Source organism: Crinia signifera, chromosome 7 (genome assembly GCF_055691185.1).
Source record: "Crinia signifera chromosome 7, ASM5569118v1, whole genome shotgun sequence".
NCBI lineage: Eukaryota > Metazoa > Chordata > Amphibia > Anura > Myobatrachidae > Crinia > Crinia signifera.
In genome coordinates this window covers 163,808,104-163,831,044 of record NC_139223.1, presented here as the reverse complement: position 1 = coordinate 163,831,044, position 22,941 = coordinate 163,808,104, and the positions used below count along the sequence as shown (strand labels likewise).

The 22,941-nt window shown below is 41.0% G+C and overlaps 2 protein-coding genes across 4 annotated transcripts; both read left to right on the top strand.

Annotated features, from left to right (window-relative positions):
- Positions 1–3,690: 3,690 nt before the first annotated feature.
- LOC146019601 (gamma-crystallin-3-like) lies at positions 3,691–7,261 on the top strand. Of its 3 annotated transcripts, none has more exons than XM_083152102.1 (3): positions 3,691–3,699; positions 6,595–6,837; positions 6,986–7,261. In XM_083152102.1, the coding sequence occupies exons 1-3, from the start codon at positions 3,691–3,693 to the stop codon at positions 7,259–7,261; spliced, it is 528 nt and encodes a 175-aa protein (XP_083008228.1). The 3 variants fall into 3 exon arrangements, with proteins under 3 accessions (XP_083008228.1, XP_083008227.1, XP_083008229.1); XM_083152101.1 differs by lacking the exon at positions 3,691–3,699 and adding an exon at positions 5,582–5,590; XM_083152103.1 differs by lacking the exon at positions 3,691–3,699 and adding an exon at positions 5,582–5,590 and having other exon boundaries at positions 6,595–6,840; positions 6,992–7,261.
- A 9,813-nt stretch (positions 7,262–17,074) lies between these two features.
- LOC146019600 (gamma-crystallin-3-like) lies at positions 17,075–19,010 on the top strand. Its single transcript, XM_083152100.1, has 3 exons — positions 17,075–17,083; positions 18,363–18,605; positions 18,735–19,010. Exons 1-3 carry the CDS (start codon positions 17,075–17,077, stop codon positions 19,008–19,010), a joined length of 528 nt encoding a protein of 175 aa, XP_083008226.1.
- Positions 19,011–22,941: the final 3,931 nt, after the last annotated feature.

Below are 22,941 nucleotides of genomic sequence, written 5' to 3'. Positions count from 1 at the left end.
CAGCTCTTATCATTGGTTGATGACTAATGACATCAATCCCTAATGTGTGCCTTGCCCCTTTCCCTGTGTGTGTAATAAAACCTTTGATTATCGATACAGCTAGAGACAAGGGTGGTTCTATAAGTAGAAACTTCTCATTGGGGGGGAGATTCTCTAAGAATCTCCGCCCCCCTTCGCCGCCCATCGCATATTTAATTATCGCATATGTTTTAACATATGCGATAATTAAGGCAAAGGACAGCTCTTGTGTTAAGAGCTGTCCTTTGCGGTGAGAGTCGCCGGGTCCCAGCAGGTCCCGGCGGCTCCCCCCTCCCTCACACACCCGGCGCTGCTGCTGCTGCTGCGCCGGGCTCTCCTCCTCCCTGCACCCGGAAAAGGATCAGTGCAGGGAGGAGGTCACAGGTCCGGGCAGCACAGCTCTGTGCTGCCCAGACACAGGTGAGGGGGGAGGGGGCGATGCGGGGCGGCGGGGGGTCGGCGCGGGGCGGCGGAGGGTTGCGGTAGAAGCCCATTGGCTTCTATGGGGCATCGCCAGATTTTTATGGCGATTCCCCCCGCCGCGGTAAACCGGCGGGGGATGCTTACAGCATCCCAAAATGCGGTAAAAACCCTGATAATGGGGTTTTTACCGCATTTTCGCTTAGAGAATCTCCCCCTATATCCCTGCCAGGGCTGGTAGACCACAGCTTTCCCTCATGGCCATTGCACTGCACATCATATCAGGCATACTGTCACGACATCAGGCGTCGGATGGCGGGACTGGCAGAAGCATGATCCAATACAGAGGTGCGTCAGATTTCATCAGCAGCTGAAATTCACCACCAACTTGTTGAGGTGCACATCGCTAAATCATGTCACAAAAAAGTTTTGGTTCTGGTGCACAGCCTTTGTAATGGCAGGTAAGACATTCATGTTGAGAAGAAAACTGGCGAGACGAACAGAGAGTGCGCTACAGAGAGTGCGCCATGGCGTGATGTTATTACTTTACACCCCCAACAAATTGGTGATGACTTTCCGCTGCTAATACACCCTTTAGTTGTTTACATCTGATCACTCAATGCACCTTAGTGTTTGACCATGATATCATCAATACCATAATCTTTAGGGTCAATGAGTTCTACCTGCTCTGGGCTGGTGGGAAATTAGAATAATGAGTTATACTCTAGCTTACACTACACAGATAAAGGTTAATGCTGTATAGTTACTGGAAGTTTATTGGAGAGATGGTCCATGTGACGGTCATTCAGTCCCACAGATAATGCCGACGCTCTGTTCATACAACCTGACAATGGAGGCCTCACATACACTGCAAAACCTGGTGTATTGTTTTCTAATCAATGCTTTCGGAAAAATGAATGTGCCATGGAACCTACACAGACAATAGTCACACAGACAATAGTCACACACACACACACTCACACACACACACACACACACAAAGACACAGACACATCTTTTACATAAGGAGGAAAAAAGGAAGGATTGGTGTGTATTGCGCTGCTAACCACAAATAGATTTAAGGGTGTAGGGTCCCTTACCTCAAATCTATCACATTTTGTTGATTCTCACTTACAGAAATTCGTTACGGCACTCCCCTCGCACATCAAAGACACGACACATATCCTCAATAAAACTTCTAATTTAACCTGGACAGAAGGGTGGGGTTTCCTGACCCTAGATGTACAGGCGTTATATACTAATATACCCCATGATAAAGGTATTGAAGCCATTAATCACTTTCTTAATTCCGATAATGATATCTCTACACCTAGAAAACACTTTCTTCTTGATTCCATTTCTTTTATTCTAACTCACAATTTTTTTCTTTTTGATGAGCACTTTTTTCTACAGCGCCTTGGAACGGCCATGGGGACCAGATTCGCACCCAGTTTTGCGAACCTCTATATGGGCCGCCTCGAGGAAGAACTTATATGGGGCGGTCCATTTGAGGAGAATCTGGTCCTCTATGGCCGTTTCATCGACGATCTATTTATTATTTGGAAGGGTGGACACGATTTGGCACTAAATTTTGTTAAGCACTTGAACTCTAACACATTTAATTTGACCTTTACCCATACTTTTAGTTACACCTCAGTGAACTTCCTGGATATTGCGTTCTCCCTTGACAACAATACACTGATTTCCAACAATTATATAAAACCTGTGGGGACTAATAACTATCTCCACTACAAAAGCGGCCATTATAGGCCATGGATTGATAATATTCCTAGGAACCAGCTGACAAGACTCCGTAGAAATTGCACATTAAAATCAGATTATAATTCCCAGGCGGAACAAATGTTACTTAATTTTAAGAGACGTGAATATCCAAGTAATTTACTACAGAGAGCTTCCGCACAAGTAGATAAAATCAGTAGAGATACCCTTTTAGTTTCAAAAAATAAAACCATAAACACAAAAATTAACATTTCATCATTGGATGATACCTCGAGTAATATTGGAAACTCACTAGCATTTATAACAAAGTATAATAATAAATCACATCAAATCAAAAAGATACTATTAAATAACTTTGAAATCTTAAGTCATGATAAAATTTTACAAAAGATAATCACTACCCCCAAAATAACATTCAGGAGGAATAGGAATGTAAAAGACACCATCGCTCCAAGCTTACTTCCATCTTTAAAAATTGAAAAACAATTGTCCTGGTTACCGTCTAGGCCAAATGGGAATTTCAAGTGTGGTAAAAATATCTGTATAACATGTAAATATATGTTAAACAAAAAGAATGAAATTACATCTTCTTCAAATGGTTCATCATTCAATATAAAACAGTTTATGAATTGTGACACGTGCTACTGCGTATACGTGCTGGAGTGTCCCTGCAAGCTCCAGTACGTAGGACGCACTATTAGACCCCTTAAAATGAGATTTAGGGAACACAAGAATAACATCTTGAAGAAAATGTTGAAACATAGTGTCCCTCGACACTTTTTCAACAAACATCAAAGTGACCCAAGTGGGCTAACCATCACAGGAGCAGAACATATTGTGACCACTAAGAGGGGGGGAGACAGATATAAAAAATTGTGCATAGCGGAGTCAGCTTGGATTTTCAAACTGGACACGTTGAGTCCGGGGGGCCTTAATGAAGCCCTGGACTTCACGTGTCTTGATTGAACAGACTATATTCCATATTGTTATATGGTTATCTCTTGTGAGGTGAATTTATTACAAGGTTGACACTGACCCCTGTCGACCCAAAACGGGGTGGAGCGAAGGAGATCAACCCGCAGCGCTGTAATAGCGATGTGGGCCTGCAGACCTCCCTCTCTCCATTCTAGGGTGTCACAGGTGGCCATTTGGCTAGCCTTAGAATTTATTGTGGGTTTTCTATGATAGATAACCTCTACTAGTATATACCCTTATGCTATGGGTGATTATGACAATTAACAATACATAAGAATTCCGAATTTAGGGGGACAGCCAATATAAATATTTTGATTTCATCTAATTATATATTATCATATATCGATATTGCTGACTTCTGACCCAATGTGGCTAAAATAACCAAAATGTAATGAATCCAAAAATACTAATACGAATATTTCTAAGGAATTATAAAGATAAATATGTTTATTTACACAGATACAATCGCTTTGTTTGTTCTGATTAAAAACACCTTTCCCTATTATTAGACTGACTGCTATCTCATAGAAGAAATAAATGAATGAAGTATTTGTCTACATCCCTCTGGGATTAAGTTTGATTATATATATATATATATATTTTTTTTTTATACTTTATCCTTCACTGTTGCTATTTTTATTGTTGCTACTTATTATTAATTTTTGCTTTATTTCATATTAAATCGATTGGTGCTCACTATGAGCAAAAGGGTTGATTAGTTCCTTATAAGGCTGCCGCTATTAGATATATATATTTTGCATATGGATTTCTCTCTGTATAAATCCTCTTGACTATTAGATACATACCAACAAAAGTTCATTGTGTAATCTCTATTCTCTATTAATTGGATGCGACTATTAGTTATTTTCTCAAACCCCTGACTGTTGGATATTATGTAATTAGAACCCGAATGAACCTGATTAAAACCTATGACCTGTTTAGCTCTGCCAACGATTTTGAGCACACCAAGAATCAATTTGATTCAAAATGATCACTTTGTTACTCTTCTCTCTAGCGCTATTTAAGCAATTCATAGTATATGTGAAAACCTGGACACACTGCTTTCTTTTAGTTTGTTTATTGTAAAATTATCAAACTGCTTTTTATGTATTTTGTACACTATATTCATGTTTACGTATATCCACCTATTTATTAGGATAATTGGCCCAATTAAGATTTTCAATATACACTCCAAACGTATAAATAGGATACAGACACAAGTGCTTGTATCCGTCTTGAAAAAGTCTCCAGACTACGTAGGAGACGAAACGCGTTGACGTCACTGTACTGAGACGTTAGAGGCTGCCCGCTGCTACAGGAGAAACCACGCTGTATACAGCTTTTCAGCGCTACTACTGAGAACCAAGCGTCTACATACTTTGGACGCTCCGTATGACGGGGAAAGGAATCGCTAACCGCCGGCACCTATACTAAGGTGACCCACAGAGGAGAACTACCGGCGGCAATCCGCACCCCGGGAACGGAGCAACCACTAGACTGCACAAGCCGCTACTTTGACAGGGTGAGCAAACCGGTCAAAATCCCTGCATCTCAGTGCTGCTTATTTAAACTGCTATCCATATTGTACTGGCGTGGAGCCCAGTCGTGTCCTATCTCTACTGCATTTCATATGCTTAAATGACTGTTACTAATTACTAACTTCATCCTCAAACAATAACCCTCATTGGACTGTGTTTTACTAATCATCATTCCAATAACAATATAACAGCATTTTCCTCTTGTTTACCATCTGGCTCCTAACCACTTGCGCTATTTTATCTACAGCGGTGCACCCCCAAGCTAATAACGTCCACTCCTTATCCAATTAAGGACTGATATTGATTGTCCTGCCAAAACGTATTTATAGTGTACTTATTGTGTTTTTATCTACTATATATTTTTAGTTATCGTTTTTTATTTTTTATTTTTCATGTTTACTTTCATTAATTGTTTGTCTTATAATATTTGATGTATTTAATTATATAAAATTTATACTTTTTTAAAGCAGTGTGTCCACATCATTTTTGCACGTTGGTCTTAAATTTATTTATTTATTTAGTTTGATTTTTGGAGTATATCCCCTTAAATCTATTTGTGGTTAGCAGCGCAATACACACCAATCCTTCCTTTTTTCCTCCTTCAGTATTAATGTTGTGGGTATAGGCAATCCCCACAGGTGTGACCTGCAGCAGCTGCCACTCATGTGCTAATCCTATTAAATTTTGATTGTGAGCGCTGGGGTTCCTGCTGGCTGTATTTTGGGCTCATCCCCAAATCTACAGCCTGTAAGGACATTTTTGACATCTTTTACATAAAGATAAAAAAGCTCAACACTTTGCTTACAACACATTCAGCTCAGGTTGTATATAAGCCTCCCATTCCCCTGTCCCCAGTACACTGTGGGTTTGGACACATTTGTATCTACAACATGGGAAAGGTGAGTCTAATATAAACATTTTATTCAAATATAAAAAAACAAACTTTCATGTTCGATATAAGGACTAGAGGAAAGAGAATCCGTGTTTTGTACATGTTAACAAATATAAATGACCATAACATTATGAGAGATGATAGTGATGAGATTTTGAAAGAGAAAATTGAGCATAATATATATCTAATGCATACTTGCTTTCCCTCCCGGTAGTTGATGATTATGGGGTAGACCCCTTACATTTCCTAATGTAGCAGGCAGGGTGGTGTGATAAATCCCAGCAATCATAGAGCTGTGGAAACTGTATAGGGATTATTTATGGTAATCTAGGGCTGGTTCTACCATCAGACAGCTTCATGCAGCTCCTTTGGAGATCAGGAATCTGGGGGCACCTCTGAGTCTAACCATCAGAAATGGCATGATAGGCTGGTTCAGCCACCAAAAGACCTCGTTGAGCAAATCCAGCTCTTAGAGGGGCATCTTTGAACATAATGCAAATGGCAGGTGTTGGACTTATAAGATGCCACCACCACCTGAGATTCTATAAAGTGGGTATTGGTGTGTCGATGGTGGTTGGAGCAGTAAGATGAAGTTTTGCCTAGGGTGCCAAAACCCTTGCAGCTGCATTGTGTTGGCGGTGAGGCCTAATTATGAGGCCATTTAGCTTTGCCACCAAAGTGGTCTGCCTAGGCCCCTCTCTCTGGACAGATAATGGATAGGAGACTAAAAAGTAATTATGTAAAAGATAAAGGGTAAGAGAGTATCTGATACAGTAAAGGTGCATATTGGCAGAAATGGCGACTAGCAGGGGGTGGTGTGAGTACAGGGAGGTGACACCCCCACCCCCCCCCCCTTCCCGGTGACAGCTGTTTTTTTATTGGTTTGTTTTTGTCATATAAAGTTTAAAAATGCAATATATAGAAGAATAAATAAATATGTATAAACATCAGCATATCTGTGGAATTTATTTTAGAAATTACTAAATGACACCACTGTATTTCTTACCATAGATCATCTTCTATGAGGACAGGAACTTCCAGGGCCGCTCCTATGAGTGTAACTCCGAGTGCCCAGACATGTCCTCATACTTCAGGCGCTGTAACTCCATCCGGGTGGAGAGTGGAAACTGGATCCTGTATGAGCACCCCAACTACAGGGGGCACCAGTACTTCCTGCATAGAGGGGAGTACCCCGACTTCCAGCAGTGGTTGGGCTACAATGACTCCATTAAGTCCTGTCGTCTGAGCCCACAGGTAATAATAAATATTCAAATAAAAATAACAAATTATGTTCCCTGAAATGTAGACTCCTCCATATAATGCTGAAAATAGAAGTGGATCTTTGCATATAATATGAAATGGTAGGAAAATATTGTAATTTGACGATACATTTTTTATCTAGCACCACGGCTCATTCAGAATCAGGATCTTTGAGAAAGAAGACTTCCGAGGTCAGATGATGGAGTTCACAGAAGACTGTCCCAATGTCTATGAGAGGTTCCGCTACCAAGACATCCACTCTGCCCATGTACAAGACGGATACTGGATGTTCTATGAGGAGCCCAACTACCGGGGACGTCAGTACTACCTGAGATCAGGGGAGTTCCGGAGATACACTGACTGGGGAGCCACCAACCCCAGAATTGGTTCCTTCCAGCGTGTCCACCATATGTATTAAAACAAGAGAAAAATAAATCAGTCAATTATCTTCATTCTGAATATCTAATTTCTTATTTTTGTGTTTTATTTAAATCTGTAAGTGTAATATCAGCCTAACTCTCCACCCAAACTGGTGACTACAGTGTGTCTATGTCTATGGGTGTGTAATCTTGTTTCCTTCCTCTAGACTTTCCATTAGGACAGTTAACACATGGTAACATCTATGTGTCAGCAACACTATTTTGCATGTAGCACCAGTAGGGTTCACATTGGGGTCCAAAGGAATTGTTCATGAAATATTAAGTCTCGGTTTAAAATAAATGAATGACACTGTCCGGTCGATAGGGTGACACTGAATAGGGGAACAGTCAATTTAACACTATAAAAAGGGGAACCCCACGTGGCACTGACTGGTGCTGCAGAAATACTTTAAGGAGCAATTCTTACAGTGGGTGCTTCATAAAGTATTTGGGTATTGTAATGACATATAAAGACGTGTCGCATGGATACAAACATGAATTAATAAATACAGTAAAATTAAATTGGTAAAAGAATCTACTGGTTCTTGTCCTTTAAGTCAATTATGCAAATCCACAAGCAGGAAAGGCAGGTGACCATATCTGGTTAGAGGATGAGAGCCGAAGGTGTTGTGAACATGCAGAGGTTCTGCCGGTAAATTCCTGCACTGGCTATGGTCTGGTGGCATCTGCTTTCTTCTCCTTGAGTCTTCCACCAGGGAAGGCTGCAGAGACCAGATGAAGCACCAACATATTTTGCAGCACTCTCTTCTGACCTTAAGGACAGCAAATATAGTCACCTTCAAGACCTAAACCCCTCTATAGTGAAGTTGTGAGGTCAAACCCCAATCAATTGAGGACACCATTACCCCCACGGACCCCTAGATCTCGTAATCAAAGAGATTGGAAAAGGGTACCTTTTAAAAATAATTTCAGGACCTGGGAGGAGAGAAAGAATGATTCAGTCTTTCCAGATCGACAACTCAATAGAAAAAGAATGAACGGAAGGGAAGGCCCGTCGAATTGGGTCGACCATTTTGCTTCCCATAATAGATTTGACACTTTAGAACATCCACCTAATAGATCTCCCATGCACAATAATTTTTTAGACAGGAACCATCAAACATGGAGAATCAATTAATTGCTATACCAACCCTTGAAAACCCTATCCTAAACAAAAGGACTAGAAGGGGGAAAAGAGGTGGAACACGCAAAAGAATTAGAAGGAAAAAAGGGCCCATTAAAATCTCCCCCCCCTAATTCAGAGGACCATGTAACTAAAATTTATAATTTAAGTGATCATACCCTGTCCGAAGGGAAAACTAAAATACTACAAAAAGGTTTAAAATATGCCCCAAGCAATTCAATTAATTTTTTTGACCTGTATTTGGATGTTAATAAATTTATTAGGAAGATCACCCTAAAAAAGTTCTTTTCAGACAAAAACCTTGAGACCACTGATCAGATTATCAATCCTTTCAAAAAACCTTCTACTTTTAACCCTCAATATATGAAAGGTTGTTTTATTGAGTCATTTCAAAAAATGGTCAATAATGAGTTAAGGATACTAAAAGACAATCTCCCTACACTTAAGCACAATTTAACAATTGAAGAAAGAGAGGCTATAGATAGTCTGAAAGGTAATTTAAACATAATAATTAAGCCCGCCGATAAAGGCGGGGCAGTGGTGGTTTTAAACAAATCTATGTATACGGCTGAAGTAGCCCGACAACTAAATGATGGGATCACTTATAAAAAATTAAAGGCCGATCCTTCCCATAAAATTCTTGCCAGTCTAAAGAGCTTAATTGATGGTTTTGTTGATTCGGGAACTTTATGTAGTGAAACTGCTGAATTCTTGGTAAGAGACGACTATTCCATCCCAGTGCTATATCTTTTACCCAAGATTTATAAGAATGCTCAGAACCCTCCAGGGCGACCTATTGTTGCGGGCACCAACAGTATTACCGCAAATTTATCATATTTCATAGACCATCACCTTCAACCAGTGGTGCTGACCAATAGGTCCCATTTAAAAGATACAAAGGATATACTCAATAAAATCAAAGCGGTGAAGTGGGATGGCGACTGTTTCTTGATCACCGCAGACGTTACATCCTTATACACCATCATTAGACATACAGATGTGATACAAGCGGTTAAGCTGTCCCTCCAGGAAACAAATATTGATCCTGATTTACAAGACCTACTCCTACAAGGGATAGAATTTATCCTCATGAATAATTATTTTAATTTTAACGGCACTTTTTACAATCAGGAGGTGGGCACAGCCATGGGGACCAGGTTTGCCCCCAGTTATGCCAACATGTTCATGGCCAGATGGGAAAACCTAATGGTATGGCATGGGCATGACTGGGAGGCAAATCTTGTCCAATGGTGGAGGTATATTGACGACGTATTGTTTATATGGAGAGGTCCAGAAACAGAATTGAAGAAGTTTTGCGAATATCTCAACCTGAACCAATTTAATATTCAGTTGACCTTTAATATTAACAAAATTGAGGTGAACTTCTTGGATCTTAGGATCCCAGTGCTATATCTTTTACCCAAGATTTATAAGAATGCTCAGAACCCTCCAGGGCGACCTATTGTTGCGGGCACCAACAGTATTACCGCAAATTTATCATATTTCATAGACCATCACCTTCAACCAGTGGTGCTGACCAATAGGTCCCATTTAAAAGATACAAAGGATATACTCAATAAAATCAAAGCGGTGAAGTGGGATGGCGACTGTTTCTTGATCACCGCAGACGTTACATCCTTATACACCATCATTAGACATACAGATGTGATACAAGCGGTTAAGCTGTCCCTCCAGGAAACAAATATTGATCCTGATTTACAAGACCTACTCCTACAAGGGATAGAATTTATCCTCATGAATAATTATTTTAATTTTAACGGCACTTTTTACAATCAGGAGGTGGGCACAGCCATGGGGACCAGGTTTGCCCCCAGTTATGCCAACATGTTCATGGCCAGATGGGAAAACCTAATGGTATGGCATGGGCATGACTGGGAGGCAAATCTTGTCCAATGGTGGAGGTATATTGACGACGTATTGTTTATATGGAGAGGTCCAGAAACAGAATTGAAGAAGTTTTGCGAATATCTCAACCTGAACCAATTTAATATTCAGTTGACCTTTAATATTAACAAAATTGAGGTGAACTTCTTGGATCTTAGGATCTTTATAGAAAACAGCAATATTGAAACATCGGTTTATTATAAACCATCTGACTCCAATTCATATATTAACCCCTCCAGCAACCACCACAAGAAGTGGATTTCAAATATTCCTAAGGGACAGTTTGTACGTTTCAAACGAAATTGTTCAAATGATGTTAATTTTGAGGAGAGTGCCATCAGAATGAAAGATAAATTCATCAATAAAGGGTACAGTACCACACTTGTTGAGGGGGCTTTAGGATGTCAAGTGAGTTATATATTTTTATGTACATTTTTTTGTCCATTCATCTTTCTATTCTGTATCGTGCCCTTTGGCCAATGGGCCACTTTACAGTTTTAATAAATATATTTTGGTACTGAGACTGGTCAGCCCTCTATTTTTGGGTTCATCTGCTGCCACGTGGGAACTCGAGTAGTGGAGTCCTGTCAGTAGCCAGTCCACCAAAGATACCTTTATATGCTTATGGTACCAGCACTATTTGTGAGTATGGTACGAACTGACCCTACGTTACATTGATATTTATTGATGCGATTGGGATCCTTGGTTGAAAGATACATTTATATGTTTAGAACTCCTGTTCAATCAGTGAGTACGGTATGCATCTGTGATTGATTTCATCCATCTCTTGGTAGTTCTTGTTTGCTTATCACTTTGGTGGACCCTTAAAGAAACCGTTACACACTTGTAAAAGCACACAAAGTGTGAGTCGTGGTACGACTTCCTTTTTTGGGTTAATTTCACCCCACCTACCTGAATACCTATTTGTGTCATTTATACACATTTTTTCTTATTTCATATTTGCACGAGAAAAATCCACATTGGAACATACAAGTCCAGCGCCAGCAATTCCTATTTGTTTTGGAGAGCAAATGTAGTAATTCAATACCATATGGTTGACATTGACATGATTGACGTGGTCAAGTAGTCAGCACAGTCAATTGGAGGACATGTGTACAGGTATTACAAATGGGACAAGCCAACTAGAATGTAATATTGAATATACTAAAGAAATAAAAATGAGGCTCAGCAAAACAATCCAATCCCCAGGACCCGATGGGATCCATCCTAGTGTTCTAATGGAATTAAGGGAGGAATTAGCCAGTCCTCTGTACTAAATTTTCGATAACTCCTTTTCATCTGGTAAAGTGCCTAAAGACTGGAGGATAGCAGAGGTAGTACCAACATTCATAAAAGCCAACAGGGGCGACCCAGCAAATATAGACCCGTTAGCTTAGCATCAATAGTGGGTAAGTTATTTGAAGGAATTTTAAGGGATGGTATCCAAAATCATTTAGAGATGTATAGTATAATCAGTATTAAACTACTAGGGTTTGTAAAGATCACTTGCGCCAAACTAATTTAATAAGCTTTTATGAGGAAGTCAGCAACAGCCTAGACCAGTGGTTCCCAACCTGGGGTACTCTGCAGACCAGTTGGGGGTACGTGAAAATAATATTGGTAATGGTGGAAAGATGAAAAAAAGTATTTTGATGGCAGAAGAAGACCCATTGCTATGGAGAAGAACCATGTTTTGTCACATGGTTCTGTCTTCAGCGTCATCAGCTTCTCATTGTGCTTTTGCCTGACCAGCAATCCAATGGGAGCTACCCATGCTGCCCTCAGACATCAGCGATCATCTGCCCAGCACTGACACTGGTGGAAGAAACAGCGGCATTAATCCTACAGGTGTAAGTGGGAACCCTGGAGACAATACACAACCAGCGGGCAGACACGGGAGGGCACGATTCCTGTCCGCTACGCCTTAATATAAGGACATGCATAAGGATACGCATACCGCTCACTTCCTCTCCACTCATAAGTACTGTCTGTATTTTAAATTGAGAGGAGGGGTACTCATCAATGAAAAGCCTAATCAAGGGGTACGGAAGAGAAAAAAGGTTGGGAACCACAGGCCTAGACAGTGGAAATGCTGTAGACGTGGTCTTCCTGGATTTGCTAAGGCTTTTGATACTTTGCCACATAAGAAGTTGATAAATAAAATGGAGGATTTGGGACTAGGGTTAAACATTTGTAAATGGGTAGGAAACTGGCTGCAGAATAGAGAACAGAGAGTGGTTGTGAACGGCGCAGTATCGGGTTGGATACCATTAACTAAGAGGAGTGCAGCAGGGGTCGGTGCTAGGGCCCCTTTTCTTTAATATATTCATTAACGATATTGGGGTGGAATTACTCATTAAAATTTTCATCTTTGCTGATGATACAAAACTGAGCAGAGTAATTAGAACAATCAAGGTTCTCTATATGCCTCAGAGTAATCTTAATAATCTAGAAGATAAACGCAATTTTATGCATCTTGGGAGACATAATCAGTGTGCTAGGTGTAATCTAAACGGGTGGAATTGTGTAAATCAGAACTGGAAAAGGATATAGGAGTCCAAAAGTGGCCACAAACTAGGATGTATTACTCAGTGTCATGTAGCAGCAAATAAGGCCAACAGGATACTAGCCTGTATAAGAAGGGGCATGGAATCTAGGGATTCAAGTGTAATTGTGCCACTCTACAAAGCATTGGTCAGACCACATCTAGAATATGGAGTACAATTCTGGATCCCACAATACAAAAAGACATCAAAGAACTGGAAACGTTCAAAGAAGAGCAACAAAGCTAATGAAGGGGTTGGAGAAATTAAGCTATGAGGAGAGATTGGACAAATTGGGATTCTTTAAAGTAGAACAGAGACATTTAAGGGGAGACATGCTTAACATGTACAAATATATCAGGGCCAATATAGGGAACTGTCAGGCACCCTCTTTTCTTTGAGGAAGGAACCTAGGACACGTGGGCATGCATTAGAGGAAAGAAGATTCCGTACCCTTAGAAGGAAAAACTTTTTATGGTCATTGCAACTAAATTGTAGAACTCTCTTCCTGGAGTGGTGGTGTCGGTAGATAGAGAGGTGGTGTCGGTGGACACAGTAGATACATTTAACATAAGGTTGGGCAAACATCTATTGGGTAAAACCATCCAGGGGTACAAATAACAATCATAATCTGTATACAATGAAATCAGAATACACATCTTATATAAACAGATGTAGAAAAAAGATCATACACTCAACTCAAAGGTCGAACTCAATGGACGCACGTATTTATTCAACCTTAAATACTAGTATGTCACTATGTAAATATGTATGTTAGACAAATTTTTTATTTTTGAATTTTTTTCATACTTTACAATCCACGTAAACTGTGATTGGGAACAGTAACAAGGCAAGGGAAGCATGTGCTGAAACCTACGGTACAACAACATTTATGTACAGATAGAACATCCATTTTATCAGATTATCAGTGGTACATCCCAACAGCTTTCCCTCGCACCCCCCCCATACCTCCCTCCCACAGCCTAACCAAGCCCTTCTGCCTACCTGAGCCCTCCTGCAGCCCATCTCCCCCTACAGCACCTAAATGTCCCACAGCCTGACTACCCCCTGCAGCCTAACTATACCCCACAGACTAACTGAGCCCTTCCACGGCCTAAATGAGCCTTCTTGCCGCCTCCTGCAGCCTATCTTGCCAGCCTTGTGCAGCCACAGTCTAACTTCCCCAACAGCCTAACTTCCTGATGTTTGAGAACCTTTTTCTCTTCTACAGCAATCCAGTTGTTTAATCTATGTTTTAGACTTTGTCATCTGCATATCCTTAATTAAATATATATTTTCTTCTCTATTTTGAATATATATACACAGAGTTTATGGTGGTTGTTAAATCCACCTCTCAAAGGGCGCCAAAGAATACCTCTACATGCATTCATGGTAGATGACCTATTGCTGAGGTGGAGTAGAGGTGATGACTGTCCCGTAAATAGGGTGTATGGTGCTACTCACTATTGGTGCAGCAGTGGAAGGTACATCCTTTGTGTATTTGATACTTACCTTTATCAAGTCCTAGCGGTGCCCCTTTGTTCACCGACCACATATTACAGTATATGTTTTCCACATTTATCAACCCTTTAGCGTTTCCTGTTTCAAGCAGCCTCCATTGGTCCACCAAGGTCACATCTGGGAACACAGATTGCCCCGTTGCTGACAGACCTTTTCATATGTCTAGCTTTTTCATGTTGACATTATGACACATTCTACATTTCAACATATTGCTTGTCAACCTTTCGGTCGATCTATTGAATCTATCTAGACCAGGGGTGGCAGGACTTTTGCAACCCGGGATCTACTTTTTGTACACTTACTTACTGGGGATCTCCCGGCATCTCCCCAGTGTAAACTTTGCCCCTACAAATGCAATACATCCCTTACACATTATGCCCCATGGAAGGAGAAAAAATTCTCATAATATGATGCCTCAATTGGTTATTTTGTGATGCACTTATGTTTTAGAAAGGTATAAGCTGGTCATTGGCTCTTCTAGGCAAATTTCAGTATGGCCAATGGCATGATACAGCCACCAGAAGGCCTTACTGAGCAGCTCTAAAGGCCCCCATACACTATGCGATTTTGGGACGATTTCATCCGATTTCGGCACTTTGTGCCGATAATCGGGTAATATCGGCCCAAAATCGTAGGTGTGTGATATCTGATCCGATCCGATGCGCGGTCCCGTGCGCATCGGACCGGATCAGGGAGGTCGGACGGTCTGTACATACGATCACGTCCGACCTCCCTGTATGCATATGCCTGCCACCTGACAGGCATATGCATGCAGACACCGGGGGAGCAGTGGGGCGGGCAGCGGGTCCCTGAGTGCCGGCGAGTGCTGCTGACTGACCTGGCCGGGCAGTGTACTTACACATAGCAGCAGCGGGGACGGGCAGCGCAGTGGCGGCTATTATATTTTTAAAATACTTGTCAAATGACCGGCCGCTCTCTGAGAGCTCTCCGGCCAATCAGAGAGCGGCCGGTCATTTGACAAGTATTTTAAAAATATAATAGCCGCCACTGCGCTGCCCGTCCCCGCTGCTGCTATGTGTAAGTACACTGCCCGGCCAGGTCAGCAGCGCTCACCGCACCCGCCGCCCGACCCCACCACCGCCGCCGCTGCCCGCCCCCACTACTGCCGCTGCCCGCCCCCACTACTCCTCACCGCCCTGCAGCTCCCCGGGGTTTTTTTTACATGGGATAAATCGCATGCGATTTATCCCATGTAAAAAATGGCACATCAAGTGCCAAATTGTATGTGAGCCTCCCGGGGAGCTGCCGGGCGGCTCGCAGGTAAATTGGGTCCGACTTGTCCCTAGGACAAGTCGGCCTAATGTATGGGGGCCTTAACTCCAGGTGCTCTTATCGGCTCTTATCTTGGGTTGATGACTAATGACATCAACCCCTAATGTGTGCCTTGCCCCTTTCTCTCTGTGCACAGAAAAACCTTTGATTATCAATACAGCTAGAGAAAAGGGTTATTCAGTAAGTAGAAACGTCTCATTATATCACCCGCCAGAGCTGGTAGACCACAGCTTCCCCTCATGGCCATTACACTACGCATCATATCAGGCATACTGTCACAACATCAGGTGTAGGATGGCGGGACTGGCAGAAGCATGATCCTATAGAGAGGGGTTTTTGGGGAAGCTGCACTATGTAGTCAGGAAAGATTTGTGTGAATATGGATAAATTGTGGACATAACTGACAATTGTTAACAGAATAGATTCTATATTCACATCACACCCCAGCTTGGGCCCTGGGGTCTTGCGTTATATGTGTGATGATCAGTTGTGCACCCCCGAGTTATAATACGTTTGAAAAAAAGGGGGAAAAAAGGAAAAAGAAACTCGGGTGGGGTGCACTCTTAATCCCCAATATGAAGTGAAATTATTCTGATAAAATTCTTACATTATTCTTAATTTTATAACTTTTAATTCTATGTTAATTTTTAATGCTGTGTATATTAATCTAATAAAATAATTTAAGCTTTTTTATATTTTTATTGGTGAGGCTTTGAAGTCCAAAATTAATTCCAATTCATGAGAATTATATATATTTCATTCATTTGCCTAACAGAGGTGCGTCAGGTTTCATCAGCAGCTAAAATTCACCGCCAACTTGTTGAGGTGCACATCGCTAACATCAAGTGACGGGAATAGTTTTGGGTGGGAAATTAGAAAAATGAGTTATACTGTACTCTACCCTACACTACACAGATAAAGGCTAATGCTGTATAGTTACTGGAAGTTTATAGGAGACTTTTTATTTTGAAACAAGGTCATGCAATGACATTCAGTTTATGTTCACTATAAGAAGACGATCAGGTTGTACCCATGACGTTATGATGAGAGATGGTCCATGTGATGGTCACTCAGTCCCACAGATAATGCCGACGCTCTGTTCATACAACCTAACAATGGAGGCCTCACATACACTGCAAAACCTGATGTATTGCTTTCTGATCAATGCTCTGGGAAAAATGAATGTGCCATGGAACGTACATGAACAATAGTCACACTCACACACACACACACACACACACACACACACACACACACACACACACACACACAGAGACATCTTTTACATAAAGAGGATAAAACAGCTCAACACTTTGCTTACAACACATTCAGCTCAGGTTGTATATAAGCCTCCCATTCCCCTGTCCCCAGTACACTGTGGGTTTGGACACATTTGAATCTACAACATGGGAAAGGTGAGTCTAATATAAACTTTTTTATTCAAATATAAAAACAAACTTTCATGTACGAAATAAGGACTAGAGGAAAGAGAATCCGCGTTTTGTACATGTTAACAAATATAAATAACCATAATTTTATGAGAGATAATATTGATGAGATTTAAAAAGAGAAAATTGAGCATAATATATATCTAATTCATACTTGCTTTCTCTCCCGGAAGTTGATGATTATGGGGTAGACCTTTTACAGTTCCGGCATCCTGCCCATTTCCTAATGTAGCGGGCAGGATGGTGTGATAAATCCCAGCAATCATGGAGCTGTGGAAACTACATATAGGGATTAATTATGGGAATCCCGGGCTGGTTCTACCATTAGGCAGCTGTATGCAGCTACTTTGGAGATCAGGAATCTGGGGGCACCCCTGAGTCGGATCCGATATGATTTCCCGGCGGTCGGAATCCCGACACTGGAATCCCGACCGCCGAAATCCCGACAAGGGGGGGACATGGATCGCCCCCCCTTGCGGGCTCGCTGCGCTCGCCACGCAGCGGGCCCGGTGCCTCGCTACGCTCGGCACGCTATTTTATTCTCCCTCTATGGGTGTCGTGGACACCCACGGAGGGAGAAAGTTTCGGGATTTCGGCGGTCGGGATTCCAGTGTCGGGATTCCGACCGCCGGGATCCCGACCGCCGGGAAATTAACCGCATCCCCCTGAGTCTTATCATCAGAAATGGCATGATAGGCTGTTACAGCCACTAGAAGACCTCGTTGAGCAAATGCAGCTATAAGATGTTGAACATAATGCAAAAGGCAGGTGTTGGACTTATAAGATGCCAACTCCACCTGAGATTCTGTAAAGTGGGTATTGGTGTGTGGATGGTGGTTGGAGCAGTAAGATGAAGATACGCCTAGGGTGCCAAAAACCTTTGCAGTGGGAATGTGTTGGCGGTGAGGCCTCATCATGTGTCCATTCAGTTTTGCCCCCAAAGTGGTCTGCATAGACCCCTCTCTCTGGACAGATCATGGATAGCAGAAAAAAAAGTCATTGAGTATAAGATAATGGTTAATATGATTATCTGACACAGTAAGATTTTTTTTAAATTATTGCACTGTATTTCTATTTGAGTTTATTTATTGTTTTGTTTTTGTCATATAAAGTTTAAACATACAATATTTAAGAAAAAATACATAATTATAAGCATCAGCATGACTGTGGAGTTTCTGGAATTATCTGCTGCTAACACAATGACTTTAGAAATTACTAAATGACACCACTGTATTTCTTCCCATAGATCATCTTCTACGAGGACAGGAACTTCCAGGGCCGCTCCTATGAGTGTAACTCCGAGTGCCCAGACATGTCCTCATACTTCAGACGCTGTAACGCCATCCGGGTGGAGAGTGGAAACTGGATCCTGTATGAGCACCCCAACTACAGAGGGCACCAGTACTTCCTGCATAGAGGGGAGTACCCCGACTTCCAGCAGTGGCTGGGCTACAATGACTCCATTAAGTCCTGTCGTCTGAGCCCACAGGTAATTATAAATATTCATGTACTTTGCATAAAAGATTGATTACACCTGAAGTTTATTGTTAACTTACTGTATTGTGCTTTCCAATGGAAGGAAAATATTGTAATTTGATGATATATTTTTTTATACCAGCACCAGGGATCATTCAGAATCAGGATCTATGAGAAAGAAGACTTCCGAGGTCAGATGATGGAGTTCACAGAAGACTGTCCCAATGTCTATGAGAGGTTCCGCTACCAAGACATCCACTCTGCCAATGTACAAGATGGATACTGGATGTTCTATGAGGAGCCCAACTACCGGGGACGTCAGTACTACCTGAGATCAGGGGAGTTCCGGAGATACACTGATTGGGGAGCCACCAACCCCAGAATTGGTTCCTTCCGGCGTGTCCACCATTTGTATTAAAGCAAGAGAAAAATAAAACTGTTAATTATCTATATTCTGAATATCACAGTTCTTATTTATGTGTTTTATTTAAATCTGTAAGTGTCATATTAGCCTGACTCTCCACCCAAACTGGTGACTGCAGTGTGTCTATGTCTGTGTGAGTGTAATCTTGTTTCCTTCATCTAGACTTTCCGTTAGGACAGTTAACACATGTTAGCATCTATGTGTCAGCAATACCATTTTGCATGTAGCACCAGTAGGGTTCACATTGTGGTCTGTGATTGTATAAGAAAAAGGAATTGTTCATGAAATATTTAGTCTCGGTTTAAAATAAATGATTGACACTGCCAGGTCAATAGGGTGACGTTGAATTGGAGGACAGTCAATATAACAAAGAGGGGAACCCCACGTGGTGCTGACTGGTGCTGCAGAAATACTTTAAGGAGCAATTCTTACAGTGGGTGCTTCATAAAGTATGTGGGTATTGTAATGACATATAAAGACGTGTCGCATGGATACAAACATGAATTTAAAAAATACAATTAAATTCAATTAGTAAATACATTTGCTGGTTGTTGTCCTTTAAGATAATGATGCAAATATTAAAGCATGTAAAGCAAGTGCCCATGCCCAGTTCCAGGACGAGGAGCCGCAGGTGGTGTAAGCATGCAGAGGTTCTCCATTTAATTCCCTGCACTGGCTCCGGAAGCTATGTTCTGGTGGCATCTGCTTTCTTCTTCTTGAGTCTACCACCAGGGAAGGCTGCAGAGACCAGACAAGCACCAACAATTTTTAGCAGCAAACTCTTTTGACCTTAACGACAGTCAATGTAGTAATTCAACACCATATGGTTGACATTGATATGGTCAACGTGGTCAAGTGGTCAGACCAGTCAAATGGATGACATGTATACAGGTACTACAAATGGGACAAGCCAATCAGAACTTATTGTTGAATATACTAAAGAAATAATAATGAGGCTCAGCAAAATAAAAACAAACAAATCCCAAGGTCTGTAAAGGGTCCACCCAGGGTTCTAATGGAATTAAGGTAGGAATTAGCAACCCCTCTGTATTACATTTTCAATAACTACTTTTCATCTGGTAAGGTGCCTAAAGACTGGAGGATAGCAGAGGTAGTACCAATATTAAAAAAAGGAAAAAGGAAAAAAAAATGGATGACCCAGCTAATCACAGACCTGTGAGCTTAATATCAATAGTGGGTAAATTATTTGAGTGAATTTTAAGGGATGGTATCCATAACATTTAGTGATGTACAGTATATTCAGTATTAACCAACATTTGATTGTTAAAAATCGCTTTGCAAAATGAATATAATAAGCTTTTATGAGGAAGTCAACAACAACGTAGACAATGGATATGTAGTATGTACAGTAGATGTGGTCTTCCTGGATTTTGCTAAGGCTTTTGATACTGTGCCGCATAAGAGGTTGTCATATATACTGTAATGTTGGATTTGGGACTATGAGTAAAAATTTGGAGATGTGTAGGAAACTGGCTGCTGAATAGAGAACAAGGCGTGGTTGTAAACGGTGCAGTATGGGGGGGGGGGGGGGAACCAGTACAAAGAGGAGTGCCACAGGGTTTGGTGCTAGGGCGTCTTTTATTTAACATATTTATTAATGATATAGGGGTGGAATAACACAATGATACAGGGGTGGAGTAACACAGTAAAGGTTCCATATTTGCTGATTAATTAAACCTGACAGGGTAATTAGAACAACCAAGGTTCTCTCCATGCTTTAAAGCAATCTAAATAAACTTGAAGAGAGGGCAAAAAATAGGAAAATGAGGTTCAATGTTGATAAATGCAAAGTTATGCATCTTGGGAGACATAACCAGTGTGCTAGGTATAACCTAAGCGGGTGGAATTGGGTAGATCAGAACTGGAAAAGGATCTAGGATTCCAAATTGACAACAAACTAGGATGTAGTGATCAGTATCATGTAGCAACAAATAAGGCCAACAGGATAATAGCCTGTATAAGAAGAGGCATGGAGGCTTGGGATTCAAATGTATTATGCCACTTTACAAAGCATTGGTCAGACCACATCTAGAATATGGAGTACATTTTGGGCCCCGCAATACAAAAAAAACATCAAAGAACTGGGAATAGTCCAAAGAAGAGCAACAAAGATAAGAAAAAGGAGAAATTAAGCTATGGAGACAGATGGACACATTGGAATTGTTTATGCTGGAAAAGAGATGTTTAAGGGGAGACATGCTTAACATGTACAAATATATCAGGGACCAATATATGAAGCTTTCAGGCACCCTTTTTCTTTGAGGAAGGAACCTCGTGGGCATACCTTTAGAAGATTTTTTACCCTTAGAAGGAAAAAAAAATTACTGTCAGGGCAACTAAATTGTGGAACTCTCTTCCTGTAGTGGAGGTGTTTTCAGACACAATAAATACATTTAAAATGATGGTGGAAAATCATCTATTGGGCTGTTGATATGGAATTTTATTGTATTTCGGCACAAGATGAAGATTTTAAATTGATGGAAATTTATATGCAACATTGAGTAATAACTTCAAGGACTTAAAGTGACATTGCCATCCAAGCCTCATCACCTGTTCCTGTCAATATAAGGGCTACTGTATACAGTCTTTAAATATATATTGCAACATGAACCTATTACGTTAGAAGCTACCAGAACTGCTGAATATGTGTTCCGCCATATATGTAAATGCTTTAAATAAGGTAGTCAGAATATTCCCATATATGAAACCACCCCCATACTATTTGTGGCCATAGCTAGAGGTTAGAAGGTATATTAATATTGTACCCAAACCATGTGACCTGAGAGCTGTGCTGAGCTGGGCTGAGCTGTGCTGAGCTGAGCATTGGAAGAGCCATGATAGCACCTTGAACGATGCCTGCTCCCTGTCTGTCTAAGTAGATCACATCACATAAGAAATATGGAGTCGAAGGTCATTATTATTTTTCCTCAACTCATCAGGGCAAAAACAACTAGTGGTACAAATAGCAATCATAATCTGTCTTAAATGAAATTAGAATACACATCTTATATAAATGGATGTAGCAAATAGATCATACACTCTAATCCAAGGTTGACCTCAATGGATGCATGTCCTCATTCATTTGGGAACGGTAACATGGCAAGTGAAGCATGTGCTAAAACCTACTGTACAACAACATTCGGTACTTGTGTAGTTTCATGACACCAGCATGGCGCCGTGCGTCTGAGTCCCCTTGCGGGCTCGCTTCGCTCGCCTATGCTGCGGGCTCGGTGGCTCGCTACACTCGCCACGCTAATTAAAATCAACTCCATGTCAACATGCATAGTAATAGGAAGAAAGAAAACGGGTTGTCTTATGGTGGTGCACCATTTATAGAGAATGGAGTCATAAAATATACCTTTTATTATTTTTATTTAAAAAGAAGAACACGAAATATGACATACGACATATAACATAGACACAAGTGAAAACAGTGTGTTTTAAAAAGCACGTGCGAGTTCCAGAAGCAATTCCCTCTATTTTTATTATTATTTCAATGACACTTTATTTTTTCTCCTTCAGGTTTTTACAAAAATAATCGAGGAATAATATGTGTCAATTTTAGAATAGTTTTTTGTGTTTTAATGCGTACTTTTTTTCTAAGCAGCCTAAATGACAGCTACCTGGATGCGATAGTATGCACTTGTTAGCTTGCAACAAACTAAAGCTCAATTAGCAGAATATCTGTCTTTTACAGCTTATGGTAACTTATAATGGATACAAATGTGCTACATTGAGGTCTCAGTAGCTAGGTGTTGTCACTTACGGATTCCATATGGAGTCACTACCTATGGTGAGTGCTGCAGAACGGGTTGTGTGGGTGAGTGGTCACCTCTCAAATTATTACTGATATATCGATTAAAATAGGAGTGTGGACAGCACCACACGCGTTATGCTGTATTAG

What these genes read in the sequence shown, in the direction of transcription:
- LOC146019601 (XM_083152102.1), top strand. An exon ending in CCTGTCGTCTGAGCCCACAG is followed by an intron (nt 6,838 to 6,985) that starts GTAATAATAAAT and finishes TTTTTTATCTAG; the next exon opens with CACCACGGCTCATTCAGAAT.
- LOC146019600 (XM_083152100.1), top strand. An exon ending in CCTGTCGTCTGAGCCCACAG is followed by an intron (nt 18,606 to 18,734) that starts GTAATTATAAAT and finishes TTTTTATACCAG; the next exon opens with CACCAGGGATCATTCAGAAT.